At 45.1% G+C, this 17094-nt stretch overlaps 1 protein-coding gene across 2 annotated transcripts in view; it reads left to right on the forward strand.

The window, feature by feature from the left end:
* Positions 1 to 16486, forward strand: part of LOC120933211 (CD209 antigen-like protein C) — a 66316-nt gene extending 49830 nt beyond the window's left edge. The window contains exons 7-9 of one of the 2 annotated variants that reach the window (XM_040346292.1): positions 1706 to 1848; positions 11379 to 11485; positions 16154 to 16486. In XM_040346292.1, the coding sequence (XP_040202226.1) occupies positions 1706 to 1848; positions 11379 to 11485; positions 16154 to 16283 (380 nt within the window). In that variant the 3' untranslated portion in view covers positions 16284 to 16486. Of the gene's footprint in view, positions 1 to 1705; positions 1849 to 3490; positions 3612 to 11378; positions 11486 to 16153 lie in introns of those variants that run through there. The other variant, XM_040346293.1, reaches the window with a different exon arrangement.
* The last annotated feature ends 608 nt before the right edge of the window (positions 16487 to 17094 follow it).

Genomic DNA, 17094 nt, shown 5'->3' on the forward strand with positions numbered 1-17094 from the left:
TGTCATGTAAGGCACCTTATTTATTACTGCATAAGGACAGGGTCGTTTTGCGGCCGCTTCCGTCCTTCCTGCCTAAGGTGGTGTCGAATTTTCACCTTAATCAAGATGTGATTCTTCCATCATTTTTTCCAAAACCTTCTTCTAAGGAAGAGAGGTTACTACATTCCTTGGATGTAGTTAGAGCTGTAAAGATTTACTTGGAAGCTACAGCCCAGATTCGTAAGACGGACGTCTTATTCATTCTGCCAGAAGGGCCCAAGAAGGGCCAGGCAGCGTCTAAAGCCACCATTTCTAAGTGGATTAGGCAGACGATTATACAGGCCTATGGCCTGAAGGGGAAGAGTCCACCCTTGTCGGTTAAGGCTCATTCCACTAGAGCTATAAGTGCCTCTTGGGCAGCGTATCATCAGGTCTCTATGGCTCAGGTCTGCAGGGCAGCAACCTGGTCATCTGTCCACACATTTGCAAAATTTTATCAAATGGACGTTAGGAGGAACGCTGATTCAGCTTTTGGGCAGGCGGTACTCCGGGCCGCAGTTTAATCTCCTCTTGTCCGGTGGCACCTCCTGTTTGGTTTTTTTCTGGTTGTCTCCCTCCCCTCATGGAGCATTGCTTGAGGACATCCCATATGTAATGGCTATGCTGCTCTGTGTCCCGTGATGTACGATAAAGAAAAAGGGATTTTTATTAACAGCTTACCTGTAAAATCCTTTTCTTGTAGTACATCACGGGACACAGAGCTCCCACCCCTCTTATGGGGAATTTTGGGATGCATATTGCTTGCTACAAAACTGAGGTACTCCCACTATGGGTGGGGGTTATATAGGGAGGGAACTTCCTGTCGGAGAGTGCCAGTGTCCATCACCTGAAGGTACACTATATAACCCATATGTAATGGCTATGCTGCTCTGTGTCCCGTGATGTACTACAAGAAAAGGATTTTACAGGTAAGCTGTTAATAAAAATCCCTTTTTTCTTTTGTCCAGCACTTTGCCCACCCGGGTGTGTATGGCTAGTTATTTCCCACAAGTAGTCATGGAGTCTGTCAGGAAAACAGAGAATTTCTATCAAAAACTTACTGTAATTGTCCTTTCCTGATGGACTCCATGCAGTAGGAGTTCCCTCCCAGTGGCTGGAGTATGCTAAATTATGGAACACGGCCTCTGGCCGGAACAAAGATTTATGGGAGAGAGGTCCTATGAGGTATGAGAGGGCGGGATTAACCCACACGTAGGCTGCCATGGAGTCCATCAGGAAAGGAAAATTACGGAAAGTTTTTGATAGAAATTTTCCGGATTTTTTTTTCAACATTTTCTTTCTTTTTTCATTTATATTACGAAAAAAAACTCGAATTCCAGCAAAAGAAAGTTCAATTTGTGTGAACACAATGATATACATTTTGTTTGGGTACAGCGTTGCATGAGCACGCAGTTAAAGCAGCGCAGTGCTAAATAGCAAAACATGGCCTGGTAATGAAGGGGGTAAAACCTTCTGGAGCTGAAGGGGTTAATGCTTATTAACAGCGGAAGAAGGAAGCTGTAATATATAGTAGCGAATAGCGATAGAAAAAAATGCTTTTATATGTGATGTTCGGTTCCAGCCGGGCTTTCAGACACATGCCTAAAGAAGCAATATTTGGTCTGGACCTATAGCTTATTCTTAGTAGTTACATGCCTAACTCAGATTTTTTTTATTATTTTGTAAGGGCCCTCATGTGAGAATGGTTGGCTGGAATTTGAAGACCATTGTTATTTCTTCTCTAATTTTGAACTAAATTGGACAAACGCTGAGAAGATGTGTCTGAACAGAGAAAGTCATCTGGTTATAGTAAACAATGAAGCAGAGCAGGTAAACAACTCAAAGCAACATAATCAATGTTCTGTATCACATTTCATTTTTCCTTGTTACAGTGGATCTTTACCCTCAAAAAGTACATGACCAGTGTATTCAAGATATCCCCAACTTTCCAATACCGCCCCTTTACTCCTTCCGAACACTCTATTACACATCCCCTTTTCCTTACCCCCTTTTATCAAATAATAGAACACACAGGAGTTGGAATATAACTGGCCATAGCAGCCTTTTTATTAACAAAATATTAAATCCAATAATAAATTAACATATCTACAACATTTGTAATGCCAATTTTAACTCCCAGTCTGTTGGTCTTTGACAGCACCCCAAACTTTAACACTTTACCATCTCACTGCGGGACCATATTTAACTATACCAGGCCTCCAGCGTTATCACCAGCTTGGAGACAACCCCCTTCCTGCAGTGCAACCATTACCGTATTCCAGCATACCATTCCGCTGGAATACACCAGAGGGGCACAAACCACCAATGAGCCCCCCACCACTTCCATCACATCTGTTTTCGCCACCATCAAAGACCAAAGACACCGCCGTTACCAGTGCTGTAAGTAACGGCGTTAAAATAAACGCCGTTACCTAACGATGCCCCTTTTGAGGGTAACGAGTAATCTACCAGATTACTCTTCCCCTCACGGCAACGCCGTTCCCATTACTTGGGCGGCGTTACCGTAATTACACCTACCTGTGACTCAGCGTCGCCTGTCGGCCATCCATTATTAAAAAGCGCGCCTCCCCCTCTGACTGTTCCGTCCGTGATAGGCAGAACACTAATTTTCCCAGCAGAGCCTCTGTTTAGTGTTCAGCCTATCACGGATGCCTTCTCATCCTCAGCCTCGGCCTCGGACGAGAGGACATCCGTGATAGGCGGAACTGTTCCGCCTATCACGCTCCTGATACAGCCTGAGGAGGAGGCGCGGCTTTTGAATGGCCGCCGACGTCTGACATATGGAGAACAGCTCCATTCAATGCACTCAGCTCCGCTTCAGGCTATCCATTTCAGTCACCGGGGCTCCTCACCTTTCTGCCTGCTGGAGCTCCGGGATCCCGCCCGTCCGCTCTGGCCCTTCCTATGGAGGTTGAGGAGGCGGCTGAGGCACGCAGTCCCTCACTGCAGCTCCAACTCGTGCCAAGGCTGATCTACTCCTCTCCATCCCTGAGACCTACATGCCTGCTCCTCTCCTCACCACATTCTAGCTCTTCCCTGCTGCTCCATCACAGTATTATCAACTCTGGCAAATTGCAATCACACAGGGAGCAAACTACATGCTGCTGTGTGCAAGATTGCTGCTTTCCCTGTATTATTATTGGATTGTCTTGTCATTGCTTTACTCTGTATTATGTTATTTCTTAGCAAAAGTTTAGCAGGGGCTGTTGTATAGTTGTATGTTTTGCTTTTCGTTCTCCCCATTGATGAGGACCTGCATGGAGTAAGCAGTTAATATCCCAAAACCAAAATTTTAGCTGGAAAATTAGGGGGTCGTCATACGCCGGCAACAAAAAAGTCAGTTACTTTGTTGAGTAACTAATTACTTTGCCAATTTACTTTAACTGAGTCACTAACTCAATTACTTTTTCGGACAAGTAATTTGTAACTGTAACTAATTACTTTTTTAAAGGAAGATGAGCAACACTGGCCGTTACACAGCTGACATGATGACCTGAATCCATGTATCCTGCAAGAAAAGAAAACACACAACAACAAAGACACACAACAGGGAGGGTGGGTGGAAAAAACGTCTCCTCTGTGTCCGACTGCTCCCCGAAGTTCCTGCCTACCCCCTTTATACTGCTCCTCCCCTCCAGTTCATTTCTCCATCCTGCCTCCCAGTGGCGGCTGGTACTTCAAATTATTTGGGGGGGGGGGGGGGGGGCGCAAACATATGAAAAAAACAAACAATTGCAGCCTCACTGTGCCCATCAAACGCAGCTACTGTGCCCATCAATTGCCGCCACTGTGCCCATCAAATGCAGCCACTGTCCCCATCAAATGCAGCCACTGTGCCCATCAATTGTCACCACTGTGCCCATCAATTGCTGCCAGTTTGCCCCCTCAAAAAACACCAGTTTCCCCTGTAAAATGCTGCCAGATTGCCCCCTCAAATACCACCAGATTGCCCCCCACCCGGCACTTACCTTTCTCGGGTCAGCCATCCTCCCTCCACTGTCCCTCGATGTCTTCTCCCGCCCTCGATGTCAATTCAGCCAATCAGGTTACCGGTAACCAGACGCTGTGAACCTGATTGGCTGAGATGCGTGCCGCTGGCTCTGATAGACACTTCCAAAGCCAACCAATTGCTGTTATTCAGATGACCGGCGCTCACCAGGGGGCCGGCAATCTGATTTAGTGGGCGGCAGCGGTGCCGGCGACAATATATAGATTCATGCAATGCATGAATCCGCGGCCGCGGTCAATGAGCTTCGGACCGGGTTGCGACCCACGGCTGGGCACTTAAAGAGGACATACAGGTACGTGCTTGTGCCCAGCCATGCCATTCTGCCGACGTATATCTGCAGGAGGCGGTATACTAAAATTTAAAGGAATATTTCACTTTTATTGTTTCACTTCAAGCATTATTAAAATCACGGTCTCTGAAAAAAGTGACGTTTTTAAAACTTTTTTTGCATTGCTACATGTCCCCTGGGGCAGGACCCCGGTCCCCAAACACTTTGTAGGACAATAGCTTGCATATTAGCCTTTAAAATTAGCACTTTAGATTTCAAACGTTCGAGTCCCATAGACTTTAACGGGGTTCTAAAGTTCACACAAACTTTTGGTCTGTCTGCAAGTTCTGGTGCGAACTGAACAGTGGGTGTTCGGCTCATCCCTATCTCTCATACTGGTCACTGGAAGTTAAAAATGGCATCTCATGGCAATAAACTCTCTGAGGATCTGAACAAAAAGAATGGTTGCACTACAAAAAGATGGCCTAGGCTATAAGAAGATTGCTAAGACCCTGAAACTGAGCTGCAGCACGGTGGCCAAGACCATACAGCAGTTTAACAGAACAGGTTCCACTCAGAACAGGCTTCACCATGGTCAATCAAAGAAGTTATGTGCACATGCTCAGCGTCATATCCAGAGGCTGTTTTTGGGAAATAGACGTATGAGTGCTGCCAGCATTGCTGCAGAGGTTGAAGGGGTGGGGGGGTCAGCCTTTCGGTGCTCAGACCATGTGCCACACACTGCATCAAATTGGTCTGTGTGGTTGTCGTCCCAGAAGGAAGCCTTTTCTAAAGATGATGCACAAGAAAGCCTGAAAACAGTTTGCGGAAGACAAGCAGACTAAGGATATGTATTACTGGAACCATGTCCTGTGGTCTGATGAGACCAAGATAAACTGATTTGGTTCAGATGGTGTTAAGCGTGTGTGGCGGTAACCAGGTGAGGAGTACAAAGACAAGTGTGTCTTGCCTACAGTCAAGCATGGTGATGTGAGTTTCATGGTCTGGGGCTGCATGAGTGCTGCCGGCACTGGGTATCTACATTGAGGGAACCAAGAATGCCAACATGTACTGTGACATACTAAAGCAGAGCATGATCCCCTCCTTTCGGAAACTGAGCTGCAGGGCAGTATTCCAACATGATAACCCCAAACACACCTCAAAGACGACCACTGCCTTGCTAAAAAAGCTGAGGGTAAAGGTGATGGACTGGTCAAGCATGTCTCCAGACCTAAACCCTATTGAGCATCTGTGGGGCATTCTCAAACAGAAGGTGGAGGAGTGCAAGGTCTCTAACATCCACCAGCTCTGTGATGTCATCATGGAGTGGAAGAGGACTCCAGTGGCAACCTGTGAAACTCTGGTGGACTCCATCCCCAAGAGGGTTAAGTCAGTGCTGGAAAATAACGTCGGTCACACAAAATATTGACACTTTGGGCCCAATTTGGACATTTTCACTTAGGGGTGTACACACTTTTGTTGCCAGCGGTTTAGACATTAATGGCTGTGTGTTTGGTTATTTTGAGGGGACAGCAAATTTACATTGTTATACAAGCTGTACACTCACTACTTTACAATGTAGCAACATATAATTTCTTCAGTGTTCTCACATGAAAAGATATTGTGAAATATTTACAAAAAATGAGAGGGGTGTACTCAGTTTTGTGAGATACTGTACCTGTATATGTGATCCTGCACTTCCAGGTAGCGGGTGTGAGCGCATGCCGCCATGCGGCTCGCTCCCGATGTGAGTGAGGGTGGGGGATTGTCCCCAGCAGTGACCAGTACAGATCGCAGGGTCGGCAACTCATCAATTGCAGGCGATCAATTTCCATGGGTAGGTGACAGGAGGACCGCAAAAAGGTCTGCGCTGCAAACCCCCACCTCCTACTGCTAGCTGCCAGTCCTCTCCGGTCTCCTCTCTGCCCTCAGCCTCCTCCGCCAAGCTTTTGGTTCTCTCTCCCTCCCCTCCAGCCACCCCCACCGCTGTCATCAGTAAACAGTAGAGAGTGAGAGGCAGCACAACTCAGGAAGAAGGGCAGGGGAAGGAGCTGGCCAAATTAACTTTTCTAAGCAACCAGTCACCAGCTTGTTAATAAGAAAAGTCACTTGGCCAGCTCCTGCTCCTGCTCGCTGTCCAAAACTGTACTGCCTCTCAGTCTCATGTGTTCAAAGGTAGGATGCTATGGGAGGGGAGGGGGAGGGAAGAGGACACTATTTTGTGTGTTGTGTGTGTGTGTGTGGGGGGGGGGGGTTATGTAAAGGGAGCTGTAGACAACGTTATGGGCAGGGCCACCCCCATAGCAGTGTCCTCTACCACCCTTCACATCACCAAAACTGTGCTGCCTCTCAGTCTCATGTGTTCAAAGGTAGAATGCTATGGGAGGGGAGGCGGGGAGGGAAGAGGACACTACTTTGTGTGTGTGTTGTGTGTGTGTGTGTGGGGGGGGTATGTAAAGGGAGCTGTAGACAACGTTATGGGCAGGGCCACCCCCATAGCAGTGTCCTCTACCACCCTTCACATCACCCCCCCAATCCCTGCATTCTGAGCACAACGCACTCCTGATCCCTGAAGTCTGAGTGCAATGCACTCATGATCCCTGCATTCTGAGCATAACGCACTCCTAAACTGCATTCTGAGCACAAAACACTACTAAACCCTACATTCTGAGAACAACACACTCCTAAACCCTGCATTCTAAACATGACACACTCCTGAACCCTGCATTCTGAGCATAACGCATGCTTGAACCCTGCATTCTGAGCATAATGCACTCCCAAACCCTGTGCTCTCTTGTAATACTTTTTTCATGTCTCCTCCGTTTGTGATCTACATTTCGGGTTAATAATGTATTATCACCCGCAGTAGATCACAAAGGCAGTGCATTTGAACACGGAGCAGGAAGCACACATGGAACATGCCTTTCTGCCACTGCATTCTGGTGTGAATGGCCCTAACAATGGGACACTCTGCCTGGTGATCTTTGACCTCATCAGTGTTGTTCAAGTAGATCTCCATCTCTCTAAGGTTGCATACCCCTACCCTAGATCCCCCTACCATCTGCCCCCCTCTCCTAAACTCTGTGCGGGCTTATGCATATAATTAAACCTGGATCTTCCCCTAAGGAGGTGCATTCCTGCCTGCTGCAGTATGGTGCAGGCCAATAGGGAATAAGCAGACACGCAATCAGTGGCGGGGGAAGGATTTTTGAGTGTGTATGTTGTTAAACACAAATTAAGGTTTAGCTGAATGTACAGGGCACATGGACTAAGTTGGAAGCCATGATGATCACTGCGTGCTCCTGGGGACTCCCAACATATTCAGGAAACATAATCAGGAAATCTTTTTACCCAGGGACAGCCTCCTAAAATTGGGGGCTGTCCCCAGAAATGGGGGACATTTGGTGCTTGGGCAATTTTTCACACTGTGCTGAAGTAATACTGCATGCACTTTATGGGGCAACAATGCATGCAGTGCCCAGGGCAACTCTGAACTAGTGCGTAAGCAATACTGCATGTGTTGCCTAGGTACAACACTGCACAAAGTGCCCCAGGAGAACATTGCATGCAGTCCTCAGGATAAAACCTTTATGCAGTGCTGGGGCAACACTGCTTACTGTGCTGGGGTAACACTGTAAGCGTTATTCGGGGGAACACTGCATGTAGTGCAGCAAGGGGCTTCATTAGCAGCTCTCTGGTAATCATTGGTATTGCTTAATAAAGTTATTGCATCATTGTTAATACACCAAAAAGGAAAACTCTGCGCTCCTGAAAGTTCACCAATTATAAATCCACTTAATGTTTGTGAAGAAAAAAACATACATTAACACTTTAATTTTCGGAAGATCCAGTCCTTTATATGGTTAAAAAAGGGAAAGTTTCCACAATGTGCACAATATGATAAAAAAAGTATAAAAAAAACTTTCCAAATGTCTGCATCAGACCAGCACCCTCTTCAGACTTCAAATGGTTAAAGCTTGCGGTTTTAGTTTGTGGGCTGTCTAGCAAGACATCATTAGTGCAAATGGTGAGCACAGTACATTACCCAGCCAGATGTAAACATCGATCGAATGTCCTTCTCCTGGCTGATGTAACAATGTCCGGGATCCTAAGCTCTCTCCTATGCGGGTAACAACCAAAGAACAACGGGTTAGTGAATATACCACTAGATTTGTTACTACATACAATGATTGTTACAAATCAGTTGCCAATATTATAAAGAAACATTTTAAAATACTTCACTTAGACCAAAGATTGGCTCCTATACTTCCAGCCATCCCGCAGGTTACTTTTCGGAGGGCCCGTACACTCAAAAATATCTTAGCCCCTAGTAAAATTCAGAAGAAACCATCAGGTTCTCCACTAGATATTAGAAGCTATTTTAATGACCGTAAGGGGATCTTTCAGTGCAAAAAACGGGCATGCTTGACATGCCAATTCATTTCCCATGGCACAGAGAAGATTCATCTATCTCCTGGAAAATCATTTGGTATCAAACATTTTGTGACATGTTCTACAGAATTTGTTATTTATGTCCTACGGTGTGCCTGTGGTCTTTTCTATGTTGGCAGAACTATCAGAGCTCTACGCGCCCGAATCGGCGATCATCGTCGCCTGATTAAAAAGGGCTGTACTGAACACAGCGTTCCTCGGCACTTTGATCGTTGTCACAACAGGGATTTTAAATATCTTGAAGTTTTTGTAATTGAGCACATTCCGAAAGGAACTCTGACTACCAATGAAAGATTCTCCCTTCTTTGCAGAAGGGAGGTCTTCTGGATACATAAGTTCGACAGCTTGGCACCTAAGGGGTTAAATGAGGAAATTGAAGTTAACGTTCTTATCTAACTCTTCCTATTTTATATATAGCTTTTTATTCTATATTCTATAACATTTTTTAGAATATAGTTTTTATGAATTGCCACTAGAGGGCACCATCTGGATAGAGTGCCCATACAACCTATTGTGGATATTATGTTGCAACAATATAGATTTGTTATAATGAGATCTAGTGACCAGTTAAGACACAAAAAAACTGCTGTTTATCTTTTAGTAATTTATGATATGCTAATATGTTTTTTTTAAAAAACGAATTCTCTTGCTATATATTTTTTAAAAATAATTCTCTTGCAATATATATGTGATTTATTTGTCTGTTTGTCTTTTTGGATGTCCAAAGGGTTAAATCTCTCGGTTTGGTACACCTCCCCTTTCTCCTCCCCTTCCTCAAATTCCCCCCCTTATCTTAGTCTATTTAATTAAACTTTATACCTAGGTCCTATTGACTGTGACAAAGCTCTTGTAAGGGCGAAACGCGTCGTCTAGGACCCCTCTTAATATCCCCCTTTTATGATGGAAGATCCTATTCATGCATAAGAACTTTTATATCCGATTATTTTAATCGCCATGCAACGCTGTTGATTTTTCAACAAGCGCATACTGCAATTTGCCCACTGGAGGGCGCCTAAACTTCTCCCTGCAGTACAGCTGGTTTACTGAAACAGTGTCTCAGACGTGGGACGCTTGCATGTTCACCCAGGGAGAGCGTCCTTTCTGATAGGCTGATCCACCCTGTGTCTCCAGCAGTCACATTATCGGGTCTGTGAAGCTTCCAGACCCGCATAGGAGAGAGCTTAGGATCCCGCATAGGAGAGAGCTTAGGATCCCGGACATTGTTACATCAGCCAGGAGAAGGACATTCGATCGATGTTTACATCTGGCTGGGTAATGTACTGTGCTCACCATTTGCACTAATGATGTCTTGCTAGACAGCCCACAAACTAAAACCGCAAGCTTTAACCATTTGAAGTCTGAAGAGGGTGCTGGTCTGATGCAGACATTTGGAAAGTTTTTTTTATACTTTTTTTATCATATTGTGCACATTGTGGAAACTTTCCCTTTTTTAACCATATAAAGGACTGGATCTTCCGAAAATTAAAGTGTTAATGTATGTTTTTTTCTTCACAAACATTAAGTGGATTTATAATTGGTGAACTTTCAGGAGCGCAGAGTTTTCCTTTTTGGTGTATTTGTGTATTTGTGGTACTTCAGGGTATCCGGATCTCTGCAGCACGGACTGTTCTCAGCCCATACAAGGGTTTCAAGTATTTCATGGGATATTAGTTATTTCCCATTGAGCGCCAGTGATTTTTTTGTATCAATATTGCATCATTGTTAATGGCAATTCCTGAGTTTGCATAGAAGTCTTTTGAAATCAAATGATTTTTTTTATTTACCGTATATACTCGAGTATAAGCCGACCCGAATATAAGCCGAGGCACCTAATTTTACCACAAAAAACTGGGAAAACATATTGACTCGAGTATAAGCCTAGGGTGTCTATCTGCATGCCTCACTGTGCCTCACTGTGTCCATGTGAATACCTCACTGTGCCCATGCCTCACTGTGCCCATGCCTCACTGTGTCCATGCCTCACTGTGCCTCACTGAGTTCATGCCTCACTGTGTCCATGACTAGACTTAAGTTTAACATGGGAGTATATAGAAGGGGTGCCTGACTTTGAAAAATCTGTGCTCCCCGACCATAGGTCCCCCGGACAACAAACTTTGCACACTTGTAGAGGAAGAGTGAGGCTACATGTATATGGGTACCGGGTACCCAAAGTCCGGGAGATTAGGTGCAAAAAGGTGACTCAAGTAAAAGCCGAGGGGGCATTTTCAGCACACAAAAAATGTGCTGATAACTCAGCTTATACTCGAGTATATACGGTAAATGTCTGCTGCAATGAAACCGAGATGTCTGTAGGCTATGGGTGTGTGCATGTGGTAGTGTATGAAATGCTTCTTCTACAGATGAAAAGACTTGAATCTAACGTGTATCACACGTTAGAAAATTTAACAGAATAAGGTGACCCTGGGGTTCCTGAGGTGGCAAGACCTAATTTCTGTGACGCCCCGGGTGCAAGCTTAGAGGTCCAACAAGATTGCTCTGTAACATTGAACAAGAGTCAATATACTGTATATGTTGGTTTTACAACTTTGGTTTTACATTGAGTTTATTACACTTACTCAGTTACTTAATTTGTTCTTTCTACTTTCATAGAAATTCTTACTGAAGGGAAATAAAAAAAGAAATACTTGGATTGGTCTGACAGATGAGGGCAATGAAAAAAAATTTCAGTGGATTGATGGCACCAAGTTATTATTCACGTAAGTCATATGCAAATTCTGTAATTATATATATATATGTTTTTATCAATTCAAAAGGTTGCTCACAAAACAAACAGTATATTCAAACATGAATCACAGTACACTTTATCCAGACATTGGATTTTCCAATAAACAATCTTCGGTTACAGCTGTCAGTATATATATTCAATTTTTGCTTGTAGTTCCCTCGTGCATACTTTATTAGGTTTTTCCAATTTCGTGCCTCAATGCTACCCTCTGCTGCCTACTCCCCACTCCACATGCCCCTGTCTTTGTCCCTTCATGTAATCAGGTGTCCATTCGTATGTCTCTCTCAGTATTGTCTACATCTATACGCCTCTCAACAGTCTCATCTGTATTAGCTCCATGGGGCTTATGCCTGGTGTATCAAGCCATGCGTCCCATAGTCTATCAAATTTCCCAGGGTTTCCCCTGTGCTGATATATGTATCTTTCCATTATGAGTGTTTTTCCCATATGTTGTTTCCATGTTTTAACCTTTGGCGGCACAGCCGATTTCCAGCTCATAAGGATTATTTTCCTGGCTTGGAACAGTGCTCTAGCGAAGGCTGCTCTTGTCCCCTCCTCCGCTATTGGCCCCTCTAGAACCCCCAGCAGGCAACTTAGTGGGTAAAGAGAGACGTTGGTCTGGAACACCCAATTTAGTGTAGCCAGAACCACACGTCCAATATCTGTGGAGTTTGGGGCAACGCCAGAGGAGGTGAATCAGATCCCCAGGCACTGTTCTGCACCTGCCACATAGTGGGTCAGGTGATTTGCCTATTTTGTAAAGCTTTACAGGAGTATAGTGCACTCTCAGTAGTATATATAATTGTGACACCTTTTGTGACACATTTAATGAACATGTATTGACTGCAGGGGCGGATCCAGGGGGGGCAACAGGGCAATTGCCCCCCCCGAAAGTTGCGGGCGGGTTCCGCGAAGGTGTGAATGTGCGGGCGGGTGAGCCGGCATGCAAGTGACGGTGCGGGAGGCGTGGTGGATGAGCCGCCGAGCTGCCCGTCCGCTCTGCGCTCACACTGACTGTGCGAGCGGACGCAGCTGTGCGGCTCGGCAGGCGGGTGTGAGAGGGGACGAGAAGCTGACAGCTGGGAGGCTCGGTGGGTGGCCTGGCTAATCAGCGCATGGCGGAGCAGAGAGATGCCATCATCTCTCACCGCCTGGCGCCCGCCCTGGATCCCGGCAGTTCCGCCCTCACTCACAGTACTACTATGACTGCAGTAGTGAGTATAAAACTGTAAAGACATTTCTGCCTTCCTGATTGGTCCGCCCGCCTGTCCATCTAGCCAAGCCTCGCCCCCGCCCCGAAATTACATTATCTCTCTGCTGCCTAACTCCGGGACGCAAGGTGAGGCAGGTGACGTGGCAAGTGACAATCTGCAACTTGTGGCAAGTGGACAATCTGCAATGTGTGGCAGGTGACGTGGCAAGTGGACAATCCGCAATGTGTGGCAGGTGACGCTGCAAGTGGACAATCCGCAATGTGTGGCAGGTGACGTGACAAGTGACAATCTGCAACTTGTGGCAAGTGGACAATCCGCAATGTGTGGCAGGTGACGTGGCAAGTGGACAATCCGCAATGTGTGGCAAGTGGACAATCCGCAATGTGTGGCAGGTGATGTGGCAAGTGGACAATCCGCAATGTGTGGCAAGTGGACAATCCGCAATGTGTGGCAAGTGGACAATCCGCAATGTGTGGCAGGTGACGTGGCAAGTGACAATCCGCAACGTGTGGCAGGTGACGTGGCAAGTGACAATCTACATCTGGCGACAGTGGCAAGTGACACACTCGGGGCTCCCACTGATTCTGCATTATGGTGAGTTGAACTATTAAATTTTATATAACAATGTAATAATAGAAATAATGCGCTTCAATCATCCTGACGCCATAACAACCATGGTGCCCTGATGATTGAAGCGTTAACACCAGCCATTTCCCAAATAAATTGCCAGCAAAAAATCGTATTTTCTTCAGTGCCCCTCCCGAGACTAGACTCTGGATCCGCCCCTGATTGACTGGCTGTAGGGCCTCTTCCCACAGTTCCCCTGCAATGCGTTCCAAATTTGCCTCCCATTGAGTCACTGCTTTTATGGGGTGCCCCTCTAGGAATGATGATAACATGTTATAGCATTGTAAAATTATGCCTTTTGTGTCGGACGCGTCTTGCAGCATATGAAAGACCGGAGTGGGGGACTGTACCCATTCCACTGCGTCCCCCTGTGCTCTAACAGCATGTTGTAGTTGTAAATAATAAAATAGCATGTTGGGTGGTAGCACGTATTTTAACTGTAGGTCGTTGAAAGAGAGCAGGGTCCCATCATGAAAAACATGTCTCAAATGTGTTATACCCATGGGGCACCACCTGGGTCCCTGTTGGATCTTAGCTAATTTTGTATACATTTTGTTTCCCTAGAGTGGGCTGTAGACTGTGTACTCTGTTACATTATGAAGCTGTTTAGCCTTGTTCCACACCTTCTGAAGGAGTGTGTATGTGGGCATTTGTTGGGTTTTTGAAATTGCTGGGCCTCCAGTCCCTTGAGCACTGATTCCGTTCCCGAATCAATCAGCTTAGGTTTGGCCGAGGATCTCGCAGGCAAGGGGGCCGTAGCACCTATCAGGTGCTGTAGTTGTGAAGCCAGATAGTATATCCAAGGGTTGGGTAGGGCAAGACCCCCCCCCCCTCCTTTGGGTATTGTAGTTGCTCTAGTTTAATTCTGGGGGGTTTAGTGTGCCATAGTAATAGCCTGAATAGGGAGTTGACCACTCTAAATATTTTCAACGTAATGACTGTTGTAATGTTGTGTTGCATGTATAAGAGCTGTGGCATTAGATTCAATCATCTTGATGAGGTTTATCTTAGACCTGCCAGGGACATTTTAAGTTTGTTCCATATATTTATTTTATCTCTAAACTGAGTTAGCACGGGATATATATTCAGCTTACAAAATTCAGTTTGTTTAGGGGAGATATTTGAAGGAGGTCACTGTGGGTACCGGGCAAGAGGGCCCCTCACCTAGCTCAGGGGTCTCAGCCAGAAAAATTAAAGCCGATTTGGACCAGTTGATGGTAAGGTCTGAAAAATGGCTAAATTCCGTGATAAGGGACCTTACCTGAACCAATGAGTCATCCACCCCTGAACTCTGCCTCACTTACGACTGACCCCTGAACTCTGCCTATTACTACTGACCCTGGAACTTTGCCTCACTTACTACTGAACCTTTGTATCACTTACTACTGAACCCCTGCACTCTGTGTCCCTTTAAGCCATGGCCAATAATCAGTGCAAGGAAAACCACACCCAATATCTGTGCATGCCACATTTTCTTTTTCATAGACAGTAGAGCCCAACTTATGATCTTGCACACAGGCCCATCGTTTTCAGAAAATGCCCCTTTAGCCAACCTTCCCGAGCAGGTGCAAAGGGCGCCAACTCTTGCAATTTGGGAGAGCTAAACCCCCCCATGGAAAAAAATATTTACGGCCCTGGAGAGCTCAGTCTATATTTAAATCTGGAGGAAAATCTAAATAAGTATATGAATATTAAGGGAAAATATACTGAATACTATCATTAACTGAAATCATGAACTAGGCACATAGGCCCGGATTCACAGACATCGGAGCATATTTATGCCGGAGTAGCGTATCTCTTTTACGCTACGCCGGCGCAGCGCACAGAGGCAAGCACTGGATTCACAAAGCACTCGCCCCCACTCGCTCTTAAAGATACGCTGGGTTTCCTCGGCGTAAGCCAGCGTAGGTGGAAGTGGGCGTGAGCCATGTTAATGAGGCGTGACCCTATGCAAATGATGGGACAAGCGTCATAGAAGTACTTAAAATGAACGGCGCATGCGCCGTCCCGTGGACGTATCTCTGTGCGCATGCTCAGAATAATGCCGGAATTACTCCCTAAGATACAACGTATCACTGCCTACGACGTGAATGTAACCTACGCCCAGCCCTATTCACGTACTACCTAAACAACGTAAAATACGACGGCTGTGTTCCCTGGTCCATACCTTAGCATGACTTGCGCCTCCTATATGGGGAATAACTCTACGCCGGACATATGACTTACACAAACCGCGTATATTATGCGCCGGGCGCAACTACGTTCGTGAATCGGCGTATCTCCTTCATTTGCATATGTGCATAGAAAATCAATGGGAGTGGCAAATGCGCCCAGCGTAAATATGCGCCCAAGATACGACGGCGTAGGATAGTTACGTCGGTGGTAGGAAGCCTATTTTCAGGCGTATCTAGTTTTGTGGGCACGGCGCACAGATACGACGGCGCACATTTACACTTACGCGGCGTATCTGAATACGGGCCATAGAGTATTTAGATTAATACATTTTTTAGTTTTCAGTTTAGTTGTCCTTTTTTACAGTGGTTCATAACTAGTGACTCGAGAATTACACGTGACTCTTGTTCTACTTGAATACTTTTTTTAATTATAAACTTTCCTTCTGTATGAAGCCAATCAAAAGTGTCTTCTTTATGTTATTCATTAAAATCGTTTACACAATAAAACATGTTTTAAATACTGTATGTTTCATATTAGAATGACAGGTGCTTGTCATTAACTAAGAATGCAGCTTAGGAAAGTTGGGGACCCTTGCTGAAATATAATCCTTTCTTTCCTGGCAGATATTGGAAAAATGGAGAACCAAATGGTGGAACCAAAGAGAACTGTGTTAATCTATATATTGAAGAAAGATGGAATGATTATGCCTGTAACCTCAATAGTTATGCCATCTGTGAGAAGAGACTGATATGATATTTACTTCCTCTCTGTGGAATACTCTCACCTCCGGGACTCTGGAGATATATCCTACACAATTTGTTGGTCCTTTCCAATGTTATCCATGGCTGCATGTACAATTTGAAGAATTTCGACATAGTCATAACCATGTATGATAGTTCAATGTTCCAAACCATGGACTTATGAAATGTCTTTATATATAATTTATGTTTTACCACTTTTATGTACAAAGTCTACTATTATTATTTTATTCCTATTATTAATTGATCTGTTAAACCTGTATCGCTTTCCTCTTTCATGAAATAGATGTGACTGGATAAAGGTTGGTTAAAAGATGAATTCCAGGTATGGTGTTTTGTACAGTTAGATTGGTTTAGCTTGGACCAATGTAACTATGCATATACCATACCATACACGTGAAGTCCTTCTTAAAACTGGAAATCACTGTAGACACTACTATTCCAGTGCTCTCCACTAGCCTCTGAGGCTCATGCCAAGCAGCTGCCCTACTAAAAACTAAACACAAGAGGTTGGCTGCTGGGCATGGGTGCCATTGAGAGAATGCTTTGCATTTTCTTAATGAATGCAAAGCATGCAAATTTTCAAAGAATGCAAAGCTAAGATGGGGGGGGGGGGGTGATGTCATACTCTAGAGTCTAGACCATCAGAGAATGCTTTACATTCATTGAGAAAATGCAAAGCATTCTCTGAATGGCACCCATACTGAGCATAATTCCCATTCAATATTCTATGAATTATGTGACTCAATATCTATGTGTGAGCTCAAAAAATGTGAATATATGACACACATGAATACCAAAAATTA

Source organism: Rana temporaria, chromosome 3 (genome assembly GCF_905171775.1).
Source record: "Rana temporaria chromosome 3, aRanTem1.1, whole genome shotgun sequence".
Lineage (NCBI taxonomy): Eukaryota > Metazoa > Chordata > Amphibia > Anura > Ranidae > Rana > Rana temporaria.